Here is a 23,990-nt window from a genome sequence, read left to right as displayed (position 1 = left end):
AGCCGCCACCGCCATACAGTGACATCTACAGAATTTGAATTTAGCGCACACTGATTGGGCAGCCCGTCCACTTTTTTGACTTTTAAGTGCGCCCTATGTGAGTAGATATGTGCCACGTTGCATGCGTGTGTTTTTTTTAATCGCTTAATACAGGGAATTGCAATCATTAATAAGGGGAGCAATTGAAGGGGAGCAAAAAAAGAAAAATCCGCAAAATATTTTGTTTTACACAAATAAAATAATGTTGATCCTCCAAAAGTATTTTTTCTGTCAAGATACCTTATTTTGTTGCCTGTAGAGCCTGCACCTCTTTACATGTTGAATGGTCGCCGCCAAATCAAATTGGATTGGGGTCCAATTGCCGTCACATTCGAATTCTTATCCTCTGAAAATGAGGATTTTGAGGACATCCGTTTTCTACGGCGGCCTTTTTTGGGGTCCATCTGGGATTGTCCACTGTAAAAATCACATGAAGATCGTTAGTGTTTGTCTGAAAAATCTCTGTTGATGTATTTTTGAGCGCAGGGCATCATTTAATTGTTTATAATAGCGGTTTCCAATAGTAAAGTCATGAAAGCAATGCCTTTGAAATAAAAGGAAAAAGGTCAGTCATAAAATTGGGGTTTGTCGTTTCATGTGCCATGTTTAGAAAGAGCCAGAACGCTTTGGTGAAGGGAAAATATTGTTCAAAATGAAGGGAGCAAACAGAAGACTTTTTGCGTAGTTTCCCACTAAATAAAAGGTTGTGACTAGCCGTGATTAAAAGCAGATTGGTCAGTGAATAATGAAATTAGGAACAGACAGTAGAAAAAGTTGAGAGTTGAGGTTGATTCCTGAAAATGACGAACTTCCATTTCTTCATTACAGTCTCACTATAACATCAAGAAAAAGAATAGGGAAAAAAAACTATCAATCTTAATGTATTAGCCTCTCACTTTGTCGTTATGTCAACAAAAGCCGACACTTTAAGACAAGGGTGTGAGACTCGGTTTGGTTCGCGGGCCACTTTAATGTCAACTTGATTTCACGTGGGCCGGACCATTTTAGATATATTTAGATTTTTTTATTATAAATGGATTAAAAGAACTGGATTAAAATCCCTGAATATTCTGTTTTTTATAGATCTAAAACAATGTTTATTTTAGCTTTTTTAAATATATTTTTAGATTTTACAAAATGATTTTTGAACTAAAAACACAGAAAAAATGATTAAAAAATGACAATTATTGATTTAAAAGGGGTAAAATCAGGAAATGTAATATACATCTATACTCTTCATTTAAATTTGATCCTAAAACAGAAAGTCGGCACTCATGATTTACTTTCCTGGGCCACACAAAATGATCCGGCGGGCCAGATTTGGCCCCCGGGCCACCACTTTGACACATGTGCTTTAGGAGAAGTATTTTAAAATGTAGATGGCTTCGGATTTGAAAAAGCTTTGACTTTGTCCAATGGCTATCCTTATTCTGAATTGAAACTTGATGCAAATGTAAACGACCGAAACTGAATTCCGCTCGACTCCTCAATTGAAATCATCTCCGCATTCGCACACTGCCCTTCAGAAAAAGTATCCATTGACGACTGAATGCATTCTGTCCACTAGTTTATTGATGTCCGCATTACTGGTAACCTCCATCTTCACCGCGAAATGAAGAAATGGAGCTCTTATGTTAGCCAGGTGTTTTTTTTTTTGTTATTTCTTTCTTCCTTCCATTAAAAAGCAAGTCGTCACTTCTCATGTCTGAATCCAAACGAGGCAAACGTGACTCAGATCTCCAGCCGCAAGCATTGATGCAGCATGGATGCAGCAACAAAATGGAAGCCACCATTCTTGCCTGGAGCCCCCCTTTTCTAGTCTGGCCCGTCTATGCGATCCCCAACCCCCCCACCCCAGTCCGCCACAGGCTCCCGCACACATTTCTGTTACTCGCTCTCATTTTCCGTTGACAAGCGCTCTCAATCTTTGACCACACGGTCTGGAAAAATAGCGGAGAGTCATGCTGCAAGGCAAGTCTATCCCTGACCCTGATTCCCTCTCACCACATTTCCATCAAGCAGCAAAGTCAAACACATCTCGTCGTTTGGGTTCCACCCCCCGCCGTCGTCGCAGTATTGTGAAGCTTGTTCATTTTCGCGAACTGACGACGGTGGATGGGATTGGCGGCGAGGTATATTCCGGCACTTTGCTGCAGACGCCAATTAAGAGAAGCGCGATAGAATCGAGCGGACGATGTCGAAAAAGCAAAGCGCCAAAGCTATTTTGGTGGCTGCTGGATGACCTTGCGAAGGAAGGCAGTCGATTGGCCGACAGAACTGGCGAGCGGGACTCTGATTGTCCTCACGAGAACCCAAGGCAAAAAAAACATGGCTCGAAAGTGGGGAAATGAACATAAAGTCATTCTCAAAATTTACAGTATTAAAGAATGTTACCTTACAGGGGTGGAGTCCAACGTCAAATAGTCAATTCATGTTATTAGTAATGCCTTGCTGAAGGTCCTGTAAAAATAAATGATGTGATAGGACCGGAAAAGACTGGTTTTAACTACGACTGTCCTCAAACAAAAACCTGTTCAACTGCGAACTGCCAATCAACTAGATGTATATGTACTAAGTAGAAAATGGCTGCTACTTTGATGAGCCTGTTTGTTGTGTTTACATTGCAGCAAAGCTTTTGAGTGAGAATAGCGCAGAAAATCATCTATCAGCCGCATTTTCGGCACGCCTTGCACCCTAACCCTCCATTTATATATTTATTCATTTATTTATATATTTATATAAATGTATTTATATATTTATTTATATATTTATATAAATGTATTTATATATTTATTTATATATTTATTTATATATTTATACATTTATTTATATATTTATTTATGTATTTATATATTTAAATATTTAGATATTTATTTGCTCATTTATTACCTATTTATTTAGGTACTCGGACGTTTGGTCGCCGGACGTTTGGTCGCCGGACGTTTGGTCGCCGGACGTTTGGTCGCCGGACGTTTGGTCGCCGGACGTTTGGTCGCCGGACGTTTGACAACATGACAGAGAGTTTACTGTTGAAACCAGCTCTCAAAATTATATTCATGAGAGAGAGAGAGTTTAATATCTAAATATCTACTGTTGAAACCAGCTCTCAAAATTATATTCACCCGGGCGACCAAACATCCAGGCGACCAAACGTCCGGGCGACCAAACGTCCGGTCACAATTTATTTATGTCTAAAATGCCTTTCTGTGTCTGTATTCTCACCCTCTTGCTACTGTGACAATGAAATTTCGCGAATACGGGATGAATAAAGTTATCTTATCTATTCTAATCTAATGCTAGTGCACCCTCAAGGAAAACTAACCATCGACGGGAATGTCACGGTGGAGGCGACTTTAACGTTGCTTTTTGGGGCTACATTTTGTAGAGCCAACTCTATTGTAGGGCCACAATTTAAGTACATCTTGCTCTATCTCCAGAAGCAACTGTCTAAAATTCAGCGGACCCTTGGCGGAATTGCACTGGACCTTAAGGCTTTTACTGTCCGACACTGTTACATGCTACTCTTTGTATCCAATCACCTATCTCGCCACACATTTTTATGTGTTGCCGTGCAAATAACATAAAACGCAAACTCTCAAGGGGAGATGTACTTGGGGAAAGTTTGCGTTAATATTTTCAAGCATATTTCATATACTTACTTACTTAATCCTAATCGTTGTGGGACATAAAGGCATGACGATCAGCTTCCATTCTTTCATAAATTAAGAAACAAATGAGGAAAATGACTTTGCAGGACTGTTAACTCATTGGCCAACGAGTTAACCGGCCTCAGGGAAGATCTGGCATTTACGCGAGATCTCCTCACACGAGCAAAAGAAACGGAGCTGCGTGTTGGAAATGGAGACTTTTAAACAGGCCGTTAGGAGCTTTACGCAGTTCTCTAATTATACCTCTTACTTGCCCTCATTTTGATGGCAGCCATAAAGGGTGAACACGCCAAAGATTCAGAGCAGGGCGACTCTTGTAAAGCCAGAGCCAAGTGGCTCTTTGTCGTTTTAGCCTCACCTGCCCTGTCATTTTTACTTGTGTGTAAAACATAAAATATTAACGGGGCGTTAAGGAAAAGGGGAGTTTGTTTAATGACTTCAACCTTGTTTAGTGAGGATGGAAATCCCTTCCGAATGCATTGATGAGCTTTTAAGACCATTAAATAGGTACATAAAAAAGGTTAATGATAATTAAATTTTGCAAGATTTTTTATTTATTTTGAAATGTAATTTGAAAGATCAATATTTTATTAGTACATAATGTATAAATTGGCTTATTGGGTTAAAATATCTCTCCTAAAACTGCAACTAACAGTTAGCATGCTAATAGCATTTAAGTGTTTGCATTAAGATAAGTTTGAGTTTTAGTGTGATAAATATATTAGGGACAAGACTAATTATTGAACATTTTCATGTTACTAAACATATGTAAATATGTAGGAATGTAGCTGAGGGCTAATTTTCATCTTTATTGGATTTTTTTTTTTTTAAATGTTAATCTAGGTTGTTTTAAATCTGCACAGCAAACAGTACAGTTATCATTATATTGTAATGAATTGTTGACTATATATCAAATTGCTGCTTATTATTTATTCAAGTTGAATTCTATGTCTTACTACCATACTTGCACGGACTCATATGATTTATTTAATAAGGGACAAGACAAAGTAATTCATATTTATGTTAATAAACATATGTAAATATGTAAGAATGAAGCTAATTTCCATCTTTATTGGATTTTTTTTTAAATTGTTAATCTAGCTGGTTTGAAATCTGCACGGCAACCAGTACTGTTATATTTATTTTGTAATAAATTGTTGACTATATATCAAACTGCTGCTTATTATTAATTAAAATTGAACTCTCTCCTACTACCATACTTGTATGGACTCATATGATTTATTTAATAAGGGACAAGACAAATTAATGAACATATTCATGTTAATAAACATATGTGAATATGTAATTTCCATCTTTAGTGGATTTTTATGAACATATTAATGTTAATAAACATATGTGAATATGTAATTTCTATCTTTATTGGATTTTTATGAACAGATTAATGTTAATAAACATATGTAATTTTCATCTTTAGTGGATTTTTTGAAAAAAAAAATGTAAATCAAGGTTGTTTTAAATCTGCACGGCAACCAGTACACTTATCTTAATTTTGTCATGAATTGTTGACTATATTTCAAAATCCTGCTTATTATTAATTAAATTTGAATTCCATGTCCTACTACCATACTTGTATGGACTCATACTTCAAGACAAAGCAATAAAAAATATTTTAAAAAATACCAGAAGATAATTTGAACTATTATTTTCCTGCTACGAATGTTAAACTGCTTATAATATCTATAATAAAATAGCTTTTAGCTTGTTTTCACAAACAAGACAAATTCCTACGTCCATTTTTCTGCTTCTAACACCAAGTAGCAAATGTTCAGACATCATCGTCGTAGACAAATGGACGGATTGACAGACAGCACTTGCCTTTGTTCTTCCATGGCAAGCCTTCTTGGAATGGGAAAATAAAACCGGCGAAGGTTAGCCGGAGAGCAGACTCCCAAATATAGCCGGCGTGTTCTTGTGAGGGCCAGACTCTCCCCGACGACAAGCCCAAACTCTGACCGTGCCCTGTAATTGAGGAGAAAATAAAGACAGAAATTATATGTTTATTTTTGACAACAATTTTAATCTTCTGTGCTCGCCTTCACGAAAAAATGAGACGCCCACAAGAAGGCGATGGGAATCCGTCTTTCTGACTCAAAAGTGGCCAGCTTTTTTTGGTCAGATTTTTTAACCAGCAAATGAAATAAGGCAAACAAACATAGCTTCTTAGCTGGGAAAATAACAATAAGCTTGTGTACATCTATCGGCTTCAAACACAACGTCAGGCGAAATAAAAAAAATAAAAAAATAGAACCGAGTGAATTTAAGAGCTCGCTTTTAACTCGTATTGAAACGTCGCATGGCAATTAAATGTCTTATTCTCTACTTAAGGTCTATTCAAACACAATTAAGAGTGTATACCACAGGTGTCAAAGTTAAGGACAAATCATTTTTCTGCGGCCAATGTTTTCGACAGCATTTGACGTTTCTTGGATTTTCTTCTTTCATTTGGCAGCAAATCTGAACTAACTTTTAACATACGTTATATCACAAGCCTTTTTTTTTCCCTTCGCCAAATGCCTTCTTAGCATAAACTGAATTTTTTTTTAACCTTTATAGGACACTTGTCTGCTATTGACGGCACTAAACCAGAGCCAGATTTTCTGCTTCAAATGAATTGGACGCCGATCAGCATCAATGCAATGCATTGGAGTTCAAAAATATGAAAAGGTAACCAAAAAAACAGAATTAAGAGTCTTAATTGTGTCAGAAACAGGGTGTATTTCCTTACATTCATTCATTTTTCATAACCAGTTATCCTAACTAGGATCGTTTTTATTTTGATTTTCTTTCATTTAGTTTATATCATCATTTATATTGGTTAATAAAAAAAAATCAGACACTTTTTGCAGCTTTGTCTAACAGTCCTTAGTAACAAAAACAAGGAAGTTAAAGTTCTATAGAAGTTGGATATGTGTATTTCCTTAAATTCATTCATTTTCCAAAACCGGTTATCCTCACTAGGATCGTTGGGGGGTGTATTTCAGTTTTTATTTTTATTTCATTAAAAAAAATCTGACACTTTTTGCACCTTTGTCTAATGGTCCTTAGTAACAAAAACAAGGAAGTTAAAGTTCAATATAAGTTAGATATGTGTATTTCTTTACATTCATTAATTTTCCATAACCGGTTATCCTCACTAGGATCGTTGGGAGGGTATTTCTGTTATTTAGATTTATTTAATTTAGCCTATATCATCATTTATATTGTTCATAAAAAAACTCTGACACTTTTTGCAGCGTTGTCTAATGGTCCTTAGTAACAAAAACAAGGTAGTTAAAGTTCTATAGAAGTTAGATACGTGCATTTCCTTACATTCATTCATTTTCCATAACTGGTTATCCTCACTAGGATCGTTGGGGGGGGGGGGGTGTATTTCTGTTTTTATTTTGATTTCTTTAATTTAGCCTATATCATCATTATTTATAAGACTAAAAAATGAAGAGAATCTAAATTACAAATGAAATTTCAAGACAAACTTCTTTCAAATGAGGATGAAAAATACCAAGAACAGGACGTTTTTTTCAATCAAAACAGAAATAAAACACTATTGCGAAATGTATTAACCTGTTGTGATTATTCTGCATTAAAGATACTCTTAATTTATGGTACATTGTTTGGAAAAGAAACTTATTACACGGTGAGGGAAAAAGGGACGTCGTAAAAAAATCTGACACTTTTTGCAGCGTTTTCTAAAGTTCCTTAGTAACAAAAACAAGGAAGTTAAAGTTATATTAAAGTGAAATACGCTTAGTCTTTCCTAACTATGTACACTGCCGGTGATAATTTCCCATGATGCAGCAGTTCAATCGTCATTTTTTCATCAGTCAAATGATTTTTTGTTTAACGTGATGTGATTATCTTCTTATTTTAACGACATAGTCTCATTTTTCTTAGCCCGTCTGTGCAGCTCTTGGAAACAGAAAATAAAGCCTGAAACCAGAATAATAAAAGAAAAACCTCAATCTCAAATGGTGTAGTTCTTTTTTTTCCAAAGTTGTACATATACAGTGGCGTATAAATGTGAGCCCCGATGATCCTCTGTGATTTTTCATTTCACGACTGACTGATTTTCCACTCCCCTGCAGTTAAACGTCTCCAAACATAAGACTCCGTCATTCATCATAATGGGAAAAGTGAGCCAGATAAAAGTGGATAACGGACTCTTCCCTTTGACGATCTGCGGGGTGATTGATCGCTTGGCCATTCATGCGTTTGCGTTCGGCGAGGCGGGACCGTACCCTCGTATGGACCAATCGGGGAGCGCTTCCCTTCATCCCCCAACCCCGAGCTCGGCCCCCTTTCGGGAGACCCCCGAGCCTGTAATTAGGAAGGGGGCGGGCTCCCGGAGACTCAAAACACTTCCACGCGTTGCTATCTAACTTCTTCCAAAGTGTCCCGGGACGGCGAGCTGCGACTTCCCCCGCTGCGCCTTTAAAAACTTCCTCTAGGATTTAGTTTCTCAGGGATGGCCGCATCTATTCTGGAGGTAGGGAATTTCTTTGTAAGTATGGAATCTTTTGTTTATATCAGTTCATGGTAGGACTAAATGGGATTTAATAATATAAAGCCAAGTTTGAGGTTTCATATTTTGTTACTCTAAGCTACTGTAGGAGTGACAGAGTTGTTCATTTGACATAAACAATGTGAAAAGTCTTATTTTGAAAGAGTACAGTTAAATAATGTGGAATAATTAAAAAAAAAAACTATGTAGATTTCCTTGTATAAGATCAGACAATGACTTTAAAAAATATGAATGCTAGTTTGCACATGAATGAATACGACATCATCAGAATTGAATGCGCAGTATATCGGAAAAAAGTACATTTGGGATGAAAAGTTGGGAACAAAATAAACGCTAGCCACATGACACCATATTTGAGTGGAATGAATAGCCGCCAAAATAGTCAGTTTCCGATACACATGGCAAAAAAAACGATGTATGCATAGATGCATAAATAGTCTTGACAAAAAGTCAATGTGAAAACGCACAGGAACAGTAATCATCGGGATGGATAACAAAAATTGAAATTAAACCAGCATTGCAGAGGTAACCGGATTAGTTCCATTTAAATTTTCCATGGGAGTCATCCAAAACAGTAAGCATTCAATTTGAGCAAACTGCAAAAATCGACACGGTTTCAAGTCGAGTATATCAAAAATAAAAAACCAAAAAGGGGACAGAGCGTGACCTCTACAAGCAGAAACACGTGCCGCCTGCCATAGCCTTGAGCATTTTACAAGCGCAGGAAGCGCCAGCGGTGGTGTCGGGACATGAGTTTCGTATTAGGCTTGACACTGACAGAAGCTACACAAACACACAAGCTGACATTGTATCTCCTCCCCAGGAAGAAGCGCGCTATGGCTCCAGTCCTCTGGCTATGTTAACCGCTACCTGCAACAAGTTCGGCAGCACCAGTCCAGCGACCGACTCCGCCACCCCCGGCAAGAACTGCGGCCCCGCTCCGCTCAAGAAGCCCTACGACATGACCTCCGACCTTCAGGCGGCCAAGAACGCCCGCACCGCCGACGGCAGCGGCCTGGCCGACTCCTACGGCGGCTCCTTCGCCACCGGCGGACTGCTCACGCCGACCGGAAGCCCCCCTCCGACCTCCGGCGGGGGCTACGCCTCCGAGTACAACCCTTTCGCCCACTCCTTCCCGACCTCCGTCTCCCAGGACCCGTCCTCGTTGGCGTCCAAGACCCACGCCACGGCCGACTGCCTGACCGGCGTCTACACCTCCCTGGACATGACGCACCCTTACGGCTCGTGGTACAAGGCCGGGATCCACCCGGGCATCACGGCGGCACCGGCCAACGCCGCCTCCTCCTGGTGGGACGTCCACCCAAACTCCAACTGGCTGTCGGCGAGCCAGCCCCAGTCGGACGGGGGTCTCCAGGCCTCGCTCCAACCCGTGGCGCCGCAGGCCTCCCTGAGCCCCCAGCTGCCCAGTTACGGCACCGACTTCACCACCCTGAACCCGGCCCCCTACCCTTCCCTGGGCTCGTCCTCCCACCTCCTCCAGCAGTCCCAGCACATGCTACCCCAGGACATGTACAAGCCCAAGCCGGTACCCGGCGCGGGGCTCATGGAGACTCCCATGGGGTTGAAGCCCACCAGGGGATCGGGGGGCTACGGCACGGGTTCGGCCCCCTCCAGGTCCTCCTGCGACTGCCCCAACTGCCAGGAACTGGAGCGCCTGGGGGCCTCGGCGGCCTCCCTGAGAAAGAAACCGGTGCACAGCTGCCACATCCCCGGCTGCGGGAAGGTCTACGGCAAGGCGTCCCACCTGAAAGCCCACCTGCGCTGGCACACCGGCGAGAGGCCGTTCGTGTGCAACTGGCTGTTCTGCGGTAAGCGCTTCACCCGCTCGGACGAACTGGAGCGCCACGTGCGCACCCACACGCGGGAGAAGAAGTTCACCTGCCTGCTGTGCAACAAGCGCTTCACCCGCAGTGACCACCTCTCTAAGCACCAGAAGACCCACGCCGAATCGGCGCTACAGGGGAAAACCGCCACCGCCGAGGGCGAGGCGGACCACCGGGGCGAGGAGACTGCCGAGATCAACGCCGCCAACGGAGAGCCCGTGGCGAACGGAGACGAAAAGACGGGGCTTCCAGCCGGGGTGGAGAACAGCGGTGGGCTGTTGGAGATCTAACTCCCAGACTTTGACTCCCGAATCTTTGACTCCCGAACCTTTGACTCCCGAATCTTTGTCTCCACGCGATAAAAGATTTTTTGTTGCCCCGGGACTCCAGCTGGAGACTTTGCCCCGCCTCTTAATATCCCAATTTTACCCTCGCAAGCTTGTAACTGTGCCACACGCATCATTTGTAGCGATTCCGAATTGCCGAACATGACATAAACAATAAATTCCACGCTCATACTACAGACAAACGTACATCCGCAAACCAAACCCAGATGCCGATGATTAACGATAGCCGCAGACACGTTCCGCTCTCGGAACGTTTTGGTCCGATCGACCAATCACGGCAAGGAAAAATACGAACGTCATCGAAACCTCGGGAATCTGGACTAGCGTAGAAGAACTAGAAATCGGATAAGTTTCATAAACCGACTCATTGCTCATGTCCGCCAACACTACTGTGAACGACAGATGAGATCGATGTTAAATGGGTTAGGAGCCGAGACAAATCGAACACAGGATCCAATTTCGTAAAGAATCGTTAGAATTTGTAGAATAGAGCTTCTGACAAGCAAATGATTGGAGTGACACGCAAGCATGCTAGCTAAAGAAGAACACTCGCACGTTTCTGAAGCCAGCAAACCCGTTTTTTTTTTTTTTTGGCCTTTCAAATGAGCGCAACCACTGGGGAAATTGAATCTGCACAGGCAGAAGGAAAAGCAGCTCCCGAGCCGAAGCCGCAAGACCAGAGTCGCTTCGGAGCGAGACGTTTTGGGTTAGCGTGGCGGCGGGTTTTTGACGGGGCCGTTAGCAGAGATTCGATTCGCAGCTGTACTTTGATACTTAAGTCGCTCTTCTTGAAACAATCAATGCCGTAAAAACCGACCGGGTTGTCGACGCAAAAAAAAAAAAAGCTTTTTCTTGCCTAATTTAAGTTCCCTTTTTACATAAATCGCCTAATTTATGTCTTAAATTATAAACATTGCTGGTTTTCGCGCACCTTGCAGGAAACCGAAATAGCCAGCGAGGACTGCAAGAAGAATTGAAGCCGGCCAAATATAAAAGAATAAAATGCCTTAATTTAAGACTATTTATTAGCTATAACAAGGAAGTTAAAGATGTATTTAAAGATCTTGACAATGACTATTTCTCTATATATATGTATTCTTTGTATTGTGAAGTCTTTCACAGGAATGAATTAAGGGCTACATGCTATATATTTACAACAATATATAGATGTTTTTTAGCTGTGTTTATTCGATTTTCTACATTTTTTTATTGAAACTGTAAACCGTCTTTGAAAAGAAGACAGGAAGCGCTTTGCTTTGTTTGGATGTGAAATTAAAATAAAAAAATATTGTACATAGTGAAGGGCATTGACGTGTACATGTGTGACAATGGTGCTAAAAAAAAAAGTAAAGGTATTTCAAAGTATTTCTTTGTTGACTGCATCCTTACATTTTATTTCCTGTCTTGCGTCAACACCTGACCGGCTTTTATTGTGACGGGTAGCACTCAGGTAAGCTTTTAGTGAGGGACAATAACCTCCAGTGTAGTGAACAACAATTGCAGCACTCTTAGTTTAAGAGTGGTAATTAGCAGCTAGTAGACAAGACAGAAGGGGGATTAGGACTGAGGGCAAGTGCTTGTATTGTTCACGTGCATTAACAAAAGGGATAATTAGAGCAGGATGCGAGATAACAGACTATGTGGTTGGCAAAGAAAAAATAAAAATGTAATTTGAGCTCTCAAAGCGGCTGTTGCTACGTCAGTGTTAAAAGTTGCAAGTCCAGAATAGGAGTGCCCAATTTAGTGCATATGCAGTAATTCCTCAAATATCGCGGTTAAAAATGGCCGCGACAATTGAAAAACCGTGAAGTTATTATAATGTTTTTTTCTTCAGTGCTGAGTTCTAGTAGCAAGAGTGGCTTCTGGTTACGAGTTTTAGCTTGGATTTTCATATTTTTATGAACTTTAAAAATAATAATAATAATAGCAGAAAAATTGCTAAGAAGTGAATTTGCGATAAGTGAAAAGTTGATCATCGAAGGAAGACTGTTCAGTTTTTAGAAAATGAACTGCACATCTGATTATAATAAAATATAATAAAATGATAAAAATAAAAAAATAATAATAATAAAAAATAAAAATAAAAATTGCCCCAGAAATAAATCTGTGATGTCGTGAAACCGCAAAATTTTAACCGTGAAATGGTGAGGGATTACTGTATATAATACCATATCATCCTCGGCCAATTTCTCCCCTTATTAATGATCGCAATTCCCCTTATTAAGCCAAAAAAATATACAAATGCAACGCAGCACATATTTACTCACATTGGGCGCACGTGAAAGTATAACATTTTCTTCAAAGTGTACGGCTTTCTATATTTAATTGATTTTAAAAAAGACACACTCAAAAAAATTGCAAGAAAAATAAATGGTCATTTGACAGACCAGGTCAAGCAACCTAAGATAAAAACAATTTAGCGCTTTAGACCAATGGTGTCACACTCGGGTTGGTTTGCGGGCCGCTTTAACGTCAACTTGATTTCGCGTGGACCGGACCATTTTAGATATAATATTCAGATTTTTTTTAAATAAATGGATTAAAAGAACTGGATTAAAAGAACTGGATTAAAAGCCCTGAATATTCAGTTTTGTATAGATCTAAAACAAGGTTTATTTTAGCTTTTTTAAATATATTTTTAGATTTTACAAAATGAATTTTGAACTAAAAACACAGAAAAATTGATTAAAAAATTACAATTATTGATTTAAAAGGGGGAAAATCAGGAAATGCAATATACATTGATACTCTTCATTTTAATTTGATCCTAAAACAGAAAGTCGGCACTCATGATTTACTTTCCCGGGCCACACAAAATGATGCGGCGGGCCAGATTTGGCCCCCGGGCCGCCACTTTGACACATGTGCTTTAGACGGTCTCCAATTTATTTTTTTTGTTTTGTTTTTTTACCACTGACTGATGTCTATTTTTGATAAAACAGTCATTGGATTTGACATCCAGCACTGTCAATTGCAGCTAATTAGTTAAATGACTCACCTATAAAAGGATTAATGGCGTGATGCTATTTTTGTACCATAGTTAAGGTTTCTACTTAAAGTTAGCGGTACACTTGAAGCTTTATTGGCTCGCATTTGAGAGGTTCTGGGTTTGAATCGTGATTACGGCACTTTAGCCTACAGTTTGCGCGTTCTCCCTTTACTTTTCAAGTAGTGTAGTGAAAAACAAAACAAAATTTAGCTTGAACTAATGTATTTTTTTAATTCAGTTACAATAGGAAACATTGTAATTTTCCTTCTCCAACGAACCCCCCAGAAGCCAACGGCGACTCGCCGTTGTAACATTTACACTTAGCAGGCCGCATGGTTCCAATTTGGGGCTTCTAATGAGCTGTAGTTGAGGTCAATATATATAAAACGTCCCGGGGCCGACTCTGTCATCAGGGAGCGCCGTGTTTTTTGGCGGTCTAAAGTGGGTCCGCGCTGGAGTCCGCAGAATAAAAAGCCAAGCGAGGAGGGGAGATGGAGGATGGCTTGGGCTTGGGTGTGTCAGGCCAATGAGGTGGGAAGAGTGGGGGTTTCGACAAGATGGTCAGCACCGCGGGTATTTTCTGACATTTTTCAAACACGCACGTTTCCCTCGACAGTGGCGGTGGCGGCGGCGGCGGCGGCGGCGGCCTGAGCTTTATTTTTACTCGTTTTATTTAAAACAGCCAGGAAACATTAAGTGTAAACCGTAAGGAGGAAAATAATCACGTCGGGACACACAAAGGCAAAACCACAAGGTGGATGGACACTCTTTCCATATGTTTCAGCTACGAGTGCACTTCCGCAACTTGGTTTAAAAATAAAAATGAGTTGTTATAAGAAACTAAGAGGACGTACAGTGTGCTGTTGGAACCCCAAAATATCTGTTAAACCAAGTTGTTTTAGCAATATTAGCATAGTTTTGACACTTGGAGACCAATATGAACACCTACCATAACGTGCACCGTATTTTCTTCCATATTAGCCGCCTCCGCGTATAAGCCGCACCCTCAAAATGGCCTTAAGATGGTTGAATTTTACAATTTCTCGCGTATAAGCCACCCCCTGATTCGCAATTTTCACCTCCATATTTATGGTTTTAATAGGGAGTACAAAGGTGTTACTTTGAAGGTAAAAAATGTTAAGACCTACCGTATGTATACATGTACATCTATGTGTATGTATGTATATATACGTTTATAAATAGGTATGTATGTGTATGTATGTGTGTGTGTGTGTATATATATATATATATATACGTCAGCAACACGCTTATTTATTTATATATTTATTCATGCATTTATTTTATTTATTAACTTACTTATTACCTATCTATTTATGTCTAAAATGTCTTTTTCTGTGTCTGTATTCTCACCCTCTTGCTACAGCGACAACGAAATTTCCTGAATACAGGATGAATAAAGTTATCCAATCCAATCCAATATCTTAAGAAAATTTATCGCACGTGGTATTTCTGAGCTCATGTATAAATTGATTGCGGGATTGCACATTCTTAAAGGGTGTTGCCTGCACGTAAACAAATTCAAAAAGGAAGTCATGTAAGCAGTACAACCACGAAGTGTGTCCATAGCAGTCTAGTTTGTCATCCCTAGGTAAGATGGCGGCGCCCTGAGCGAGCAAGGGCAGGCACAAGTCAGCAAGTTTTTTCACGTTTTATTCAAGATACGTTTTTTTTCTTAAATTTCATTCATAGGCATCAAAATAAATTTTGTATAGCATTTTATCTGTTTATCTTTTCTCTATTTTGAAATAAATGACCGTATCAACCGCATTGTCTTGCGCTATGGCGTTTCGTCTTTGTCAACTGACAGTTTCGTGCACGTCAAGTCTATTTTATGCGCATATAAGCCCTAACCTGGATTCAGTCATCATTTTTTTTTTCAAACTAGAATGCCTTTTAGTCCTTGTTTTTGAAATGCCAACCTTTCAGTCCCCGACACCAAAATAATAACGAATGTGTTGCTCCCCTCATTATCTAGTCTTGGTTGAATAGTCAAGTCTTTACAATAGCATTGGTGCTCTCATAGCCACAGGCACGGGTGCACACAGTCAATACCCCCACTGGTGATGGAAAGCCGGGGGTCCGCCAAGGGACAAAAGCACAGGTGTCCGCAGGTGGAATGTCGACACGCCCTACAGCCGTGAGTAACAACGAGATAAGGCTACACAGAAGAGTGGAAGGGTAAAGTGACCCCCCCACTCTGGCCCGATATGCGACGGAGCTTTAAGGGATCAACCGGAGCGATAAGAGGGGTTAAAAGGTCAAGCCGTGTGGAAGGGGATCCTTTGTTTGACGTTGGCTTATCAAATGTAGACAACGGAGAGGTTGAAAAGAGAGGAAATAAACACAATCACTTTTTGTTGTTGAGGGCAGATGCCTTAAGATACGAGCGATAGGACTCTAGTTTTTTTTAAGACGGACGAAAATGTTAAAAAAAATCAAATACAATGACATTTTCTGGGCCTTTACATGATATAAAAATGAAATAACCCACCTTGTGTATACTTGCTGTGTTTTGTGGGTTGGATGTTGGAGAGAGCAGCTGGTAAACATCTCAATATGATGCAGTAAAAGGGTCTTCCTGAAAAGGGTTAAATATTAATATAATAGCATAATAATTAAAATTCAGGCCCCAAATTTGGATAGGCGTCATTTCTAGATTGCATTTCGGGATTAAAAAAAATGACTGAAGGTAAAACTAGTTGAGTTTAGTTAGACATCATGTCACAAGACAACCGCCTTCTTTCTAATGCCACTGAATATTGAATTAAAAATATCAAAAAATGACGTCTATCCAGATGACATTCACATAAATCCCATTTTTAGTCAAGTAGGCCACAATATAAAATTTGGTAAACCAATGTGAAAGCCAGTGCTCACATTTTAGATACACAACATTAGCTGCTAATAAAAACAATATTTAATCAACATCAAAAATGGATTAGCATGATCAAATGTCAAAAAAGGACATTTTAAATTCACTTTTGTGTCCTTATGTATAATGGCAACACCTTATAATCGAGGAAAAAAATGAAAAACAAAGATGCGGGTTACTACAGTAATCCCTCGATTATCGCGTCTTCACTTCACATTGCGAATTCACAACTTTGCGATTTTTTCTACTGTTAATTATTATTATTATTTTTTAAATCATAATCAGAATTTTCAACTTTTCTGTGGGAAATCCACTACCCCAAACAGCCTGTGTAACTTATATCAAGGAGCTTTTTATATCAACATCTAAATTATTACACAAATGAAGCTTAATGTGGGTGCGCACCACCCAACATTAAACCGGCGCTCGTATATTCGACACTAATCACACACATGTCAACGCTTTTTTCGTCACTAAAGCCACTTTTAAAGTTGAAAAGAGAGCGACTCCCTCGCTGGCCAACGCGCCAAACGCGACACCAAACAGGGCCATTTTGTTTATAAGAGGTTGCCGGAGTCTTGCGGGTGTTTCCGCGCCCTTTTAAAAGATAAAGCGCTCCCCGTTTAATGGCCTCCGGATGACAAATGACTTCCAGGGAGTCCAAATGAACGGAAGGCCATTGCAACAACATGTGGCATGACATGAGACTTATGAGACTCCATGTTGAACATCCATAATTTCATTACAGTTGGCAGGAGCAGATTTGTCAATGATGCATTTCGCCGTCACTTTTTCCCTTTCGTTTCAACGTCGAATCATACTTATACGCTGACAAATGGTTCATTAATGATTTGGAATCATATTTAATGTTCTGCATTTTGACGATGATGGGAATGGTAGCATATTTTAATGAAACCATTCAGTGATATCGTCCTAAATTTTAAAGGGGGAAAAACCAGTTTAGTGACCAAAGTGACACGCAAAGAAGGAAATACTTTTCTAAAGTAGGAAATTAAAGATAAAAATGGAAATCATTATTATTTCATAATAAAACAGCAAAACAGATGCCCTATTTTAGCACTTATTCAGCTAACGACGTGTTGAGCATAAAGAGCTAACTGCAGCTAGCATAATAATTCAGACTAAAGCTTAATTATCAAGCACAAAACCTTTACACTTTACTAATGACGTGCACCCTTTAAAAACACACTATAAACTCTTCTTTTTTCTTACATTGAATTTTAAGCTCAGCTTCACAATACGCACAATGTTTTATTAGCTAGCACCCTGAACAGGCGAACATTTTTTTTAATGAACTGTATGAGGTTTGTGAGTTTGTATTTAAACAATGATAAAAAATTGTAAATTCTCTTTATAAAAAGGTCTGAATTCATAACTTTGCCACCTGAAGTGGAATTTGTTCTGTTTATGTAGCTTTGCTAACTGTTAGCATAATTCTGGGAGCAGCTATTAGCTAAATGCAATAACTATTGATTAAATTAATCGGTGCCAGTGTTAAAAAATGTAACAATTGTACTTACTCTATTTATTCGGATATAATCCGTTCCCGCGTATAAGCCGCACCCCTAAAATTGCCTTAAAATCATTGAATTTTACAATTACTCGCGCCTAAGCCGCCCCCTGATTCACAATTTTCCCCTTCATATTCACGGTTTTAATAGGAAGCACAAATGTGTTACTTTAAAAGAAAGATCTTAAGAAAATATAAGATACTACATGAATCAAAAGCACATAATTAGGGTCAAAAATCATAAGAAAGTTAGTAATTTATCCAGTAATGGTTGTTTTCTTACTGCAAAACAGAAAATAACCAACAAATAGTAAATGTTACTTTGCCGACATCTATTGGTGAAAAAGAGGATAGCAAGTCTTGTGCGCATATAAGCCGTACCCTTAATTCAGTCATTTTTTAAAGTTACAAATGCGGCTTATATGTGAGAAAATACGGTAAGTGTCCTCTTGTGAGGCACTACTGTATTGCAGTGTGTAATTTAACCACATGACATTTCCCCTAATGTGTTGCATGACTTCATCATTTTCTTTATCTCCATTCATAATGTTTATTCAATTTTGAGACTCCCTCTTCTCTCATCCCTCCCTTCAAGGCAGCTTCATGGTTGGAAAAACACTTAGGCCCTTTTTTTGGCCCATTCTAAGGTAATATTCTTACAGCACAGCCATAAAATGTTCTTTCCTTCTCCAAAAACCAAAAAAAAAAAAAAACAGAAAGACGAAACTTGTACTATCTAGACTGGATTCTGAGTCAACCGAAAATGTTTCTTGGAACATTTCAAGAGTGAGGATATTTTAAGAGGACGGTTGATGGATGAAGAAATATGAAGTTATTGTAGTTGAGAAACTTGTAGTTAAAAAATCTAAGATGCAAGAAATGTCCAGAAAAGCTGACTTGAACAGCAGATTTTTATTCGGGTCAGCAGCAAATGTAGAAGGATTTTGAATATACTAATATATATATATATATATATATATATATATATATATATATATATATATATATATATATATATATATATATATATATATATATATATATATATATATATATATATATATATATATATATACACATATATACATATATATATACATATATATATATATATATAATACATACATATATATATATATATATATATATATATATATATATACATATATATATACATATATATATATATATATATACTTTTGCAACAATATGATCTACTATATTATTTTCAGATTTATTCAACCATTTTTTTTCATTGCTATGTACAGTTGTACATATATGAAAGATGGAAAATGACTTTTTGACATTTTTTACAGTGCAAAAAGTTGGTATTTAAACGGGGGTGTCTAGATTTTTTATTTCCACTAAACATATGCGAAAATGACTTTTTGACATTTTTTACAGTGCAAAAAGTTGATATTTAAACAGGGTGTCTAGATTTTTTATTTCCACTAAATATATGTGAAAATGACAAGGTGGAAAATGACTTTTTGACATTTTTTACAGTGCAAAAAGTTGGAATTTGAACAGGGGTGTGTCATTTTTTTATTTCCACTAAACATATGCGATCTCTCTTTTAAGTTGACTGAACTTTGAACTTTTCCTTACCACAGCCGCCGCCGCACATGGGAATTAGCTAGCAAGCTAAATCTGGCACGTAGCATCACTACTTTTTAAAACTACACGGTCCCTGAGAAATAAACAAATAAACAAACTTTTTTTTTTTTTAAAGACAACAGACGGTGGTTTGGAGCATTTTGGGGGTCGGGTGACGGGGGAGAAAGTCCAATTCTGGAACGGGAGCAACGCGGTTGGTTGGCTTGGCAAAGCTTTGGTGGAGACGAGTGTGGTGGTTCTGAAGTCCTCCAGCGCGAGGAGGCGCCAGTGTGTCCGGCGGGGGCCCGGACCATGAGCAAGCCTCAACCCCCCCCTTAGAGCCATGGCCGCAACCTCCCCCCCCCCCCCACCGTCAGGCCTTGCCACCGACCGGGCCCTCCAGCCACTGACAGCTTGTGCTTCGCTATGTTTATTTAATATTCACGAGAAATTGAAATATCTTTTGCGGCCGACGCGAGGCGCACACAATGACTAGCCACTCTCCGTACGTATACGCACGCGCTGACACGCATTGCTGCTCTGCGATGTATAAATAAATAAGCTCGGGTAATAACGTTCTCTTGATCTGCGGCCAAGAATAGGATTGGAGAAAATCATTTTCGAATGGAGTGACAACGTGTGTTGCCTCACAATGCGATACATCTCCTTCGATATTATATTCGCCGGCACGCAACTTGCTGAAACTGAGGTTTTTATTGCCTTTTTGGGGGGATTTGGGGGTTCACTGCAAGGCCCATTTTTATACCAGTACCTCCATTCCTACATTGAACTGAAAGCAAGCATTGCCACCAATAGGCCATGTCACTCCTTAGCTTAGCATCGTAAAGCTAGTTAGGAAGTATAATGTACAGTGCACACTACTACGTTATGAACATTTGCTAACATGTTAATACTAGCCGAAAAATCATTTACCGGTACGCCCACAAAAATGTACAGTAGCAGTAAGAAGGCTAATGTACAGGGTACAGTACATTAATTACATTTGATAGGAGTGTATGGGAGGTTTACACATTGGGAGAGGGAATAATACTGGTGTGGGAAAAGTTCTAATGTTACATATAAATGGTTCGTACTTAGTGGAAATTCACTTAATGCGGGTGCTTGTCGAAAAGATGACCTGCGAAAATTGAGGGAATACTGTAATGACAAGAATTGGCCTTTTGAAATGACAGTGCAAGTGACAAACGCCCTCTTGTGGAATTGGAATCTTCAAATCAGATGAAGTCTAAATTGCCATATTTTCTCGCATATAAGCCGTGTTTGTAACAAAAAAAATGATGACTGAATCAAGGGTACGGCTTATATGTGCACAAGACTTGCTATACTATTTTTCACTAGTAGATGTCGGCAAAGTAACATTGACTATTTGTTGGTTATTTTCTGTTTTGCAGTAAGAAAACAACCATTACTGGATAAATTAATTCCTAATGATATTAACCCTAATAATGTGCTTTTGATTCATACAGTCTCTCAGAAATATGATTTTTCTTAAGATTTTCCCTTCAAAGTAACACAGTTGTACTCCCTATTAAAACCATGAATATGGATGTGAAAATTATGAATCGGGGGTGGCTTATACGCAAGAAATTGTAAAATTCAACGATTTTAAGGCAATTTTAAGGGACTTTTTTCAATCAAGTACAAGCTAGCGTAACTTAGTCTTATAACAACTTTTACTATAGTTTTTCTTGTAACGTGTTAACTACCCCGTCTCTCGATTCAAGCATGTAATTTCAAAACGGTCAAGTCAGAATATTTTAGTTAGTCTATTGACAAGATTGGATCTCATGTCCCTTTTTTTCTGGAATACTTCAAAAGCTCTTTGCGGAATACTTGACGTGGCCCCGCCCCCCCCAAAAAATCTATCTCCACATTTGAGCCTCCTGAAATAGATCTATCATTCCACCACGTGTGGAAAGACCAAGTGATCAAAAATTCCGTGGTACTAAACAAAATGGGATTTCTGCAAATGACGTCTATCGCCGTCGCTAAATTCAAACCGTCGCACAATGCTGTTAAGATATTTAGCAAGTCTGAGTATGTTTTAACTGAAAAGTCTTCCTCTCAACGCCCGTTTTCGACTGCGATTATTAGAAAAGCAATTCCTTTCGACGCAAATCCCTTAAACAGCCTTGGTTTTTGGGGGTTCGCACCCCCCACCTCCCGTCTCCTCGCCCCTCAAACAGCCACCAACCACGGCCGCTGCCAAAAATAATACGGGAGCGCCACTCGAACCCCGAGCCCGGCCGCAAGCGTCGTTGGGCCGCAAAAAGAGGGATCAAAACACACACAAAAAAGGAAACACATTGAAGGGGGATGGGAAGGGGAGGGGGCGATATCTGCTGATGATTTTGGCAACAAAAAGGAAGCAGACGTCTTGGTGCAACAGCCCGAGAAAAAAAAGCGCGTGCGTTCTGGATGAAGCAAAGCATTTATTGCTGATCTCATTTGCTGGCCGATCTAACCGCCACCCAATAAAAACAGGCGAGCCGGCCAGCAAATTAAGCCCGGGTGAAACACGAGCGTACGAGTGGAACGATTAGCGAAAAAGGATAAATAACGAGCGGTTTGACTCCCGTAAGGGCCGCCGGATTTCACGGCTGGTTCCTTTTCGCTGTAGCGCTTGGCAGAGCGCGCGTGTGGCGCGCCGACGCTGACGGATAAAGCCGTCAGAAAAGCCAAGCGCCGTTTTCGACGGTGTCGCGGGATTAATTTGCCCCGGACCGCAAGGGTAAAAAAAAAAAAAAAAAGAGGGAAAAGCGGAAAAATTTCAGCGGAGATATTTCGTGGAAACGCTGCTACGACAGTTGGGCCGCCGCCGTTGGCGAATTTGTGGGAATTTTTGTGGACAAATGGGTCCAAAGTATTGAAATTGAAAGGGGGAAAATAATACAACATTGGACTAGTTGTGTATGTAATCAATAAATCAGAGCCTGCTGGGCCAAAAATGACCATGAACTAGATTTTTGGACATATCCACAATTTAGTTTACAAGTGATTCCGACCGCCGACACACGGAGAGAGGTGATTGGCGGCCAATTGGCGAGAAGAAACGTTTCTAGCTCCGCCCCTTTTCCAAGTATTGACAATCTGATGGAGGAGCACCAAGAGGAGTGAGGTTGACCTTTGACATTGGAAGGAAAATAAGAGATGGTTTACTCATCTCATCTCATTTTTTTGAATTGCTTTATCCTCACTAGGGTGGCAGGGGGTGCTGGAGCATCTCCCAGGTGAATAAGGGCCAGCCAATCGCAGGGCAAGAGGAGACGGACAACCATTCGCACTCACACTGGTACCTAGGGGCAATTTTAGAGTGTCCAATCAGCCTACCATGCATGTTTTTGGAATGTGGGAGGAAACCGGAGTACCCGGAGAAAACCCACGCAAGCCCGGGGAGAACATGCAAACTCCACAGAGATTTTTTTATTGCATGTTTTTGTAGCTTGCGTCATTCAAAGCAGGTTTTTTTCCTATTAATTGGTGCAGCTAAGAGGCATATGACATAGGTAAACGCATGTAAATAGTACAACCCCCCCCCCCCCCCAAAAAGAAATATATGTGTACATTAAAAATTCTGAAACAAATGTTACATTATGTTACTTTTCATTACAGTGTGATTATGTGTTTTCAGAAAACTTCTTTTTTAAGTTATGGCAACCCATTGAATTTCTGAACCCGCTGTTATGAAAAATAAGAAAAAAATGTTTGTTTTTTGCAAATAAGTAATGTCTATTGTAATCAGAAATCATATATTTTTCTGACATTTTATTTCATTGCCATCATGTCAATCAAGCAAGGTTGAAAATTCTGTAATATTATCAGTAGTAATGGTACCCGGCTCCCTCTTGTGGTAAATTTCTACATTTACACTCTATAATATACTTTTAGGTACTTCACGTTAATTTTGCAGCACAGTAACGTTAAATTATAGCTCAGTTGTAGTTAACGCGTAAAATACACTTGCATGAACTCTTTACGCCCCAAACATTTATTGATGCACCTTTTATATTTAAATTGTACACGCAATTCGAATCATTCCTATATTTAAATCTTTTGCTAAATGACACAATGACAGATTTCGAGTGCACGTGAAGTGGTCTTTGGTCTTGGAGATAAACGTGCTTGTCATTTAGCGATCTTAATTTTGCTTAAAAACGATGAGTGATGAAGAAATGTCACAATTTTCAGAAAACCATAATTACATCCCAATTATTTTCCGTCAATTTTAGACTCTAAACTACTGCAATTGAAGAGAAATTGCTGTAAAATCGTTATCGACCTTCACTCGCCAAACATTTTGCACCTGTGCACCATGACAAACACAAATCAAGAACTGTATTTCTATCGATCTAGCTCCATATCGACAATAAATAACAGGCAAATTTAAACTGTTCCACTTTCTAAATTAGTTAGCATGTTTTAAGGTAGTTGGAGACAGTTATATTGACATTTTTAACCAAAACGTGCTTCTGACTCACCAGCAGTCATCCATCGCTGAGTATCAAGCTGAAGAAAAGACTGA

General features: G+C 39.5%; 2 protein-coding genes across 3 annotated transcripts; one reads left to right on the top strand and one right to left on the bottom strand.

Annotated features, from left to right (window-relative positions):
- Positions 1 to 295: 295 nt before the first annotated feature.
- Positions 296 to 23,961, bottom strand: LOC144075283 (uncharacterized). Its single transcript, XM_077602161.1, has 4 exons — positions 23,947 to 23,961; positions 15,940 to 16,026; positions 5,544 to 5,687; positions 296 to 456 (listed from the first exon to the last, which is right to left on the bottom strand). Exons 1-4 carry the CDS (start codon positions 23,954 to 23,956, stop codon positions 365 to 367), a joined length of 333 nt encoding a protein of 110 aa, XP_077458287.1. The 5' UTR covers positions 23,957 to 23,961; the 3' UTR covers positions 296 to 364.
- On the top strand, positions 8,191 to 10,381 carry sp7 (Sp7 transcription factor). 2 transcript variants are annotated; one of them, XM_077603573.1, is made up of 2 exons: positions 8,191 to 8,211; positions 9,071 to 10,381. In XM_077603573.1, the coding sequence occupies exons 1-2, from the start codon at positions 8,191 to 8,193 to the stop codon at positions 10,379 to 10,381; spliced, it is 1,332 nt and encodes a 443-aa protein (XP_077459699.1). The 2 variants fall into 2 exon arrangements, with proteins under 2 accessions (XP_077459699.1, XP_077459698.1); XM_077603572.1 differs by having other exon boundaries at positions 8,191 to 8,226.
- Positions 23,962 to 23,990: the final 29 nt, after the last annotated feature.

Source organism: Stigmatopora argus, chromosome 6 (genome assembly GCF_051989625.1).
Source record: "Stigmatopora argus isolate UIUO_Sarg chromosome 6, RoL_Sarg_1.0, whole genome shotgun sequence".
NCBI lineage: Eukaryota > Metazoa > Chordata > Actinopteri > Syngnathiformes > Syngnathidae > Stigmatopora > Stigmatopora argus.
This window is presented reverse-complemented; position numbering and strand designations above follow the sequence as displayed.

Bases quoted from the DNA above. Each gene is read 5' to 3' on its own strand.
- sp7 (XM_077603572.1), top strand. From the start codon at position 8,191: ATGGCCGCATCTATTCTGGAGGTAGGGAATTTCTTT. The intron at 8,227-9,070 runs GTAAGTATGGAA...TCTCCTCCCCAG, and splicing joins TGGAGGTAGGGAATTTCTTT to GAAGAAGCGCGCTATGGCTC.
- LOC144075283 (XM_077602161.1), bottom strand. The intron at 5,688-15,939 runs GTGGGTTATTTC...CCTCAATTACAG, and splicing joins ACACAGCAAGTATACACAAG to GGCACGGTCAGAGTTTGGGC. The intron at 457-5,543 runs GCAAGTGCTGTC...TGATTTTTACAG, and splicing joins CTTGCCATGGAAGAACAAAG to TGGACAATCCCAGATGGACC.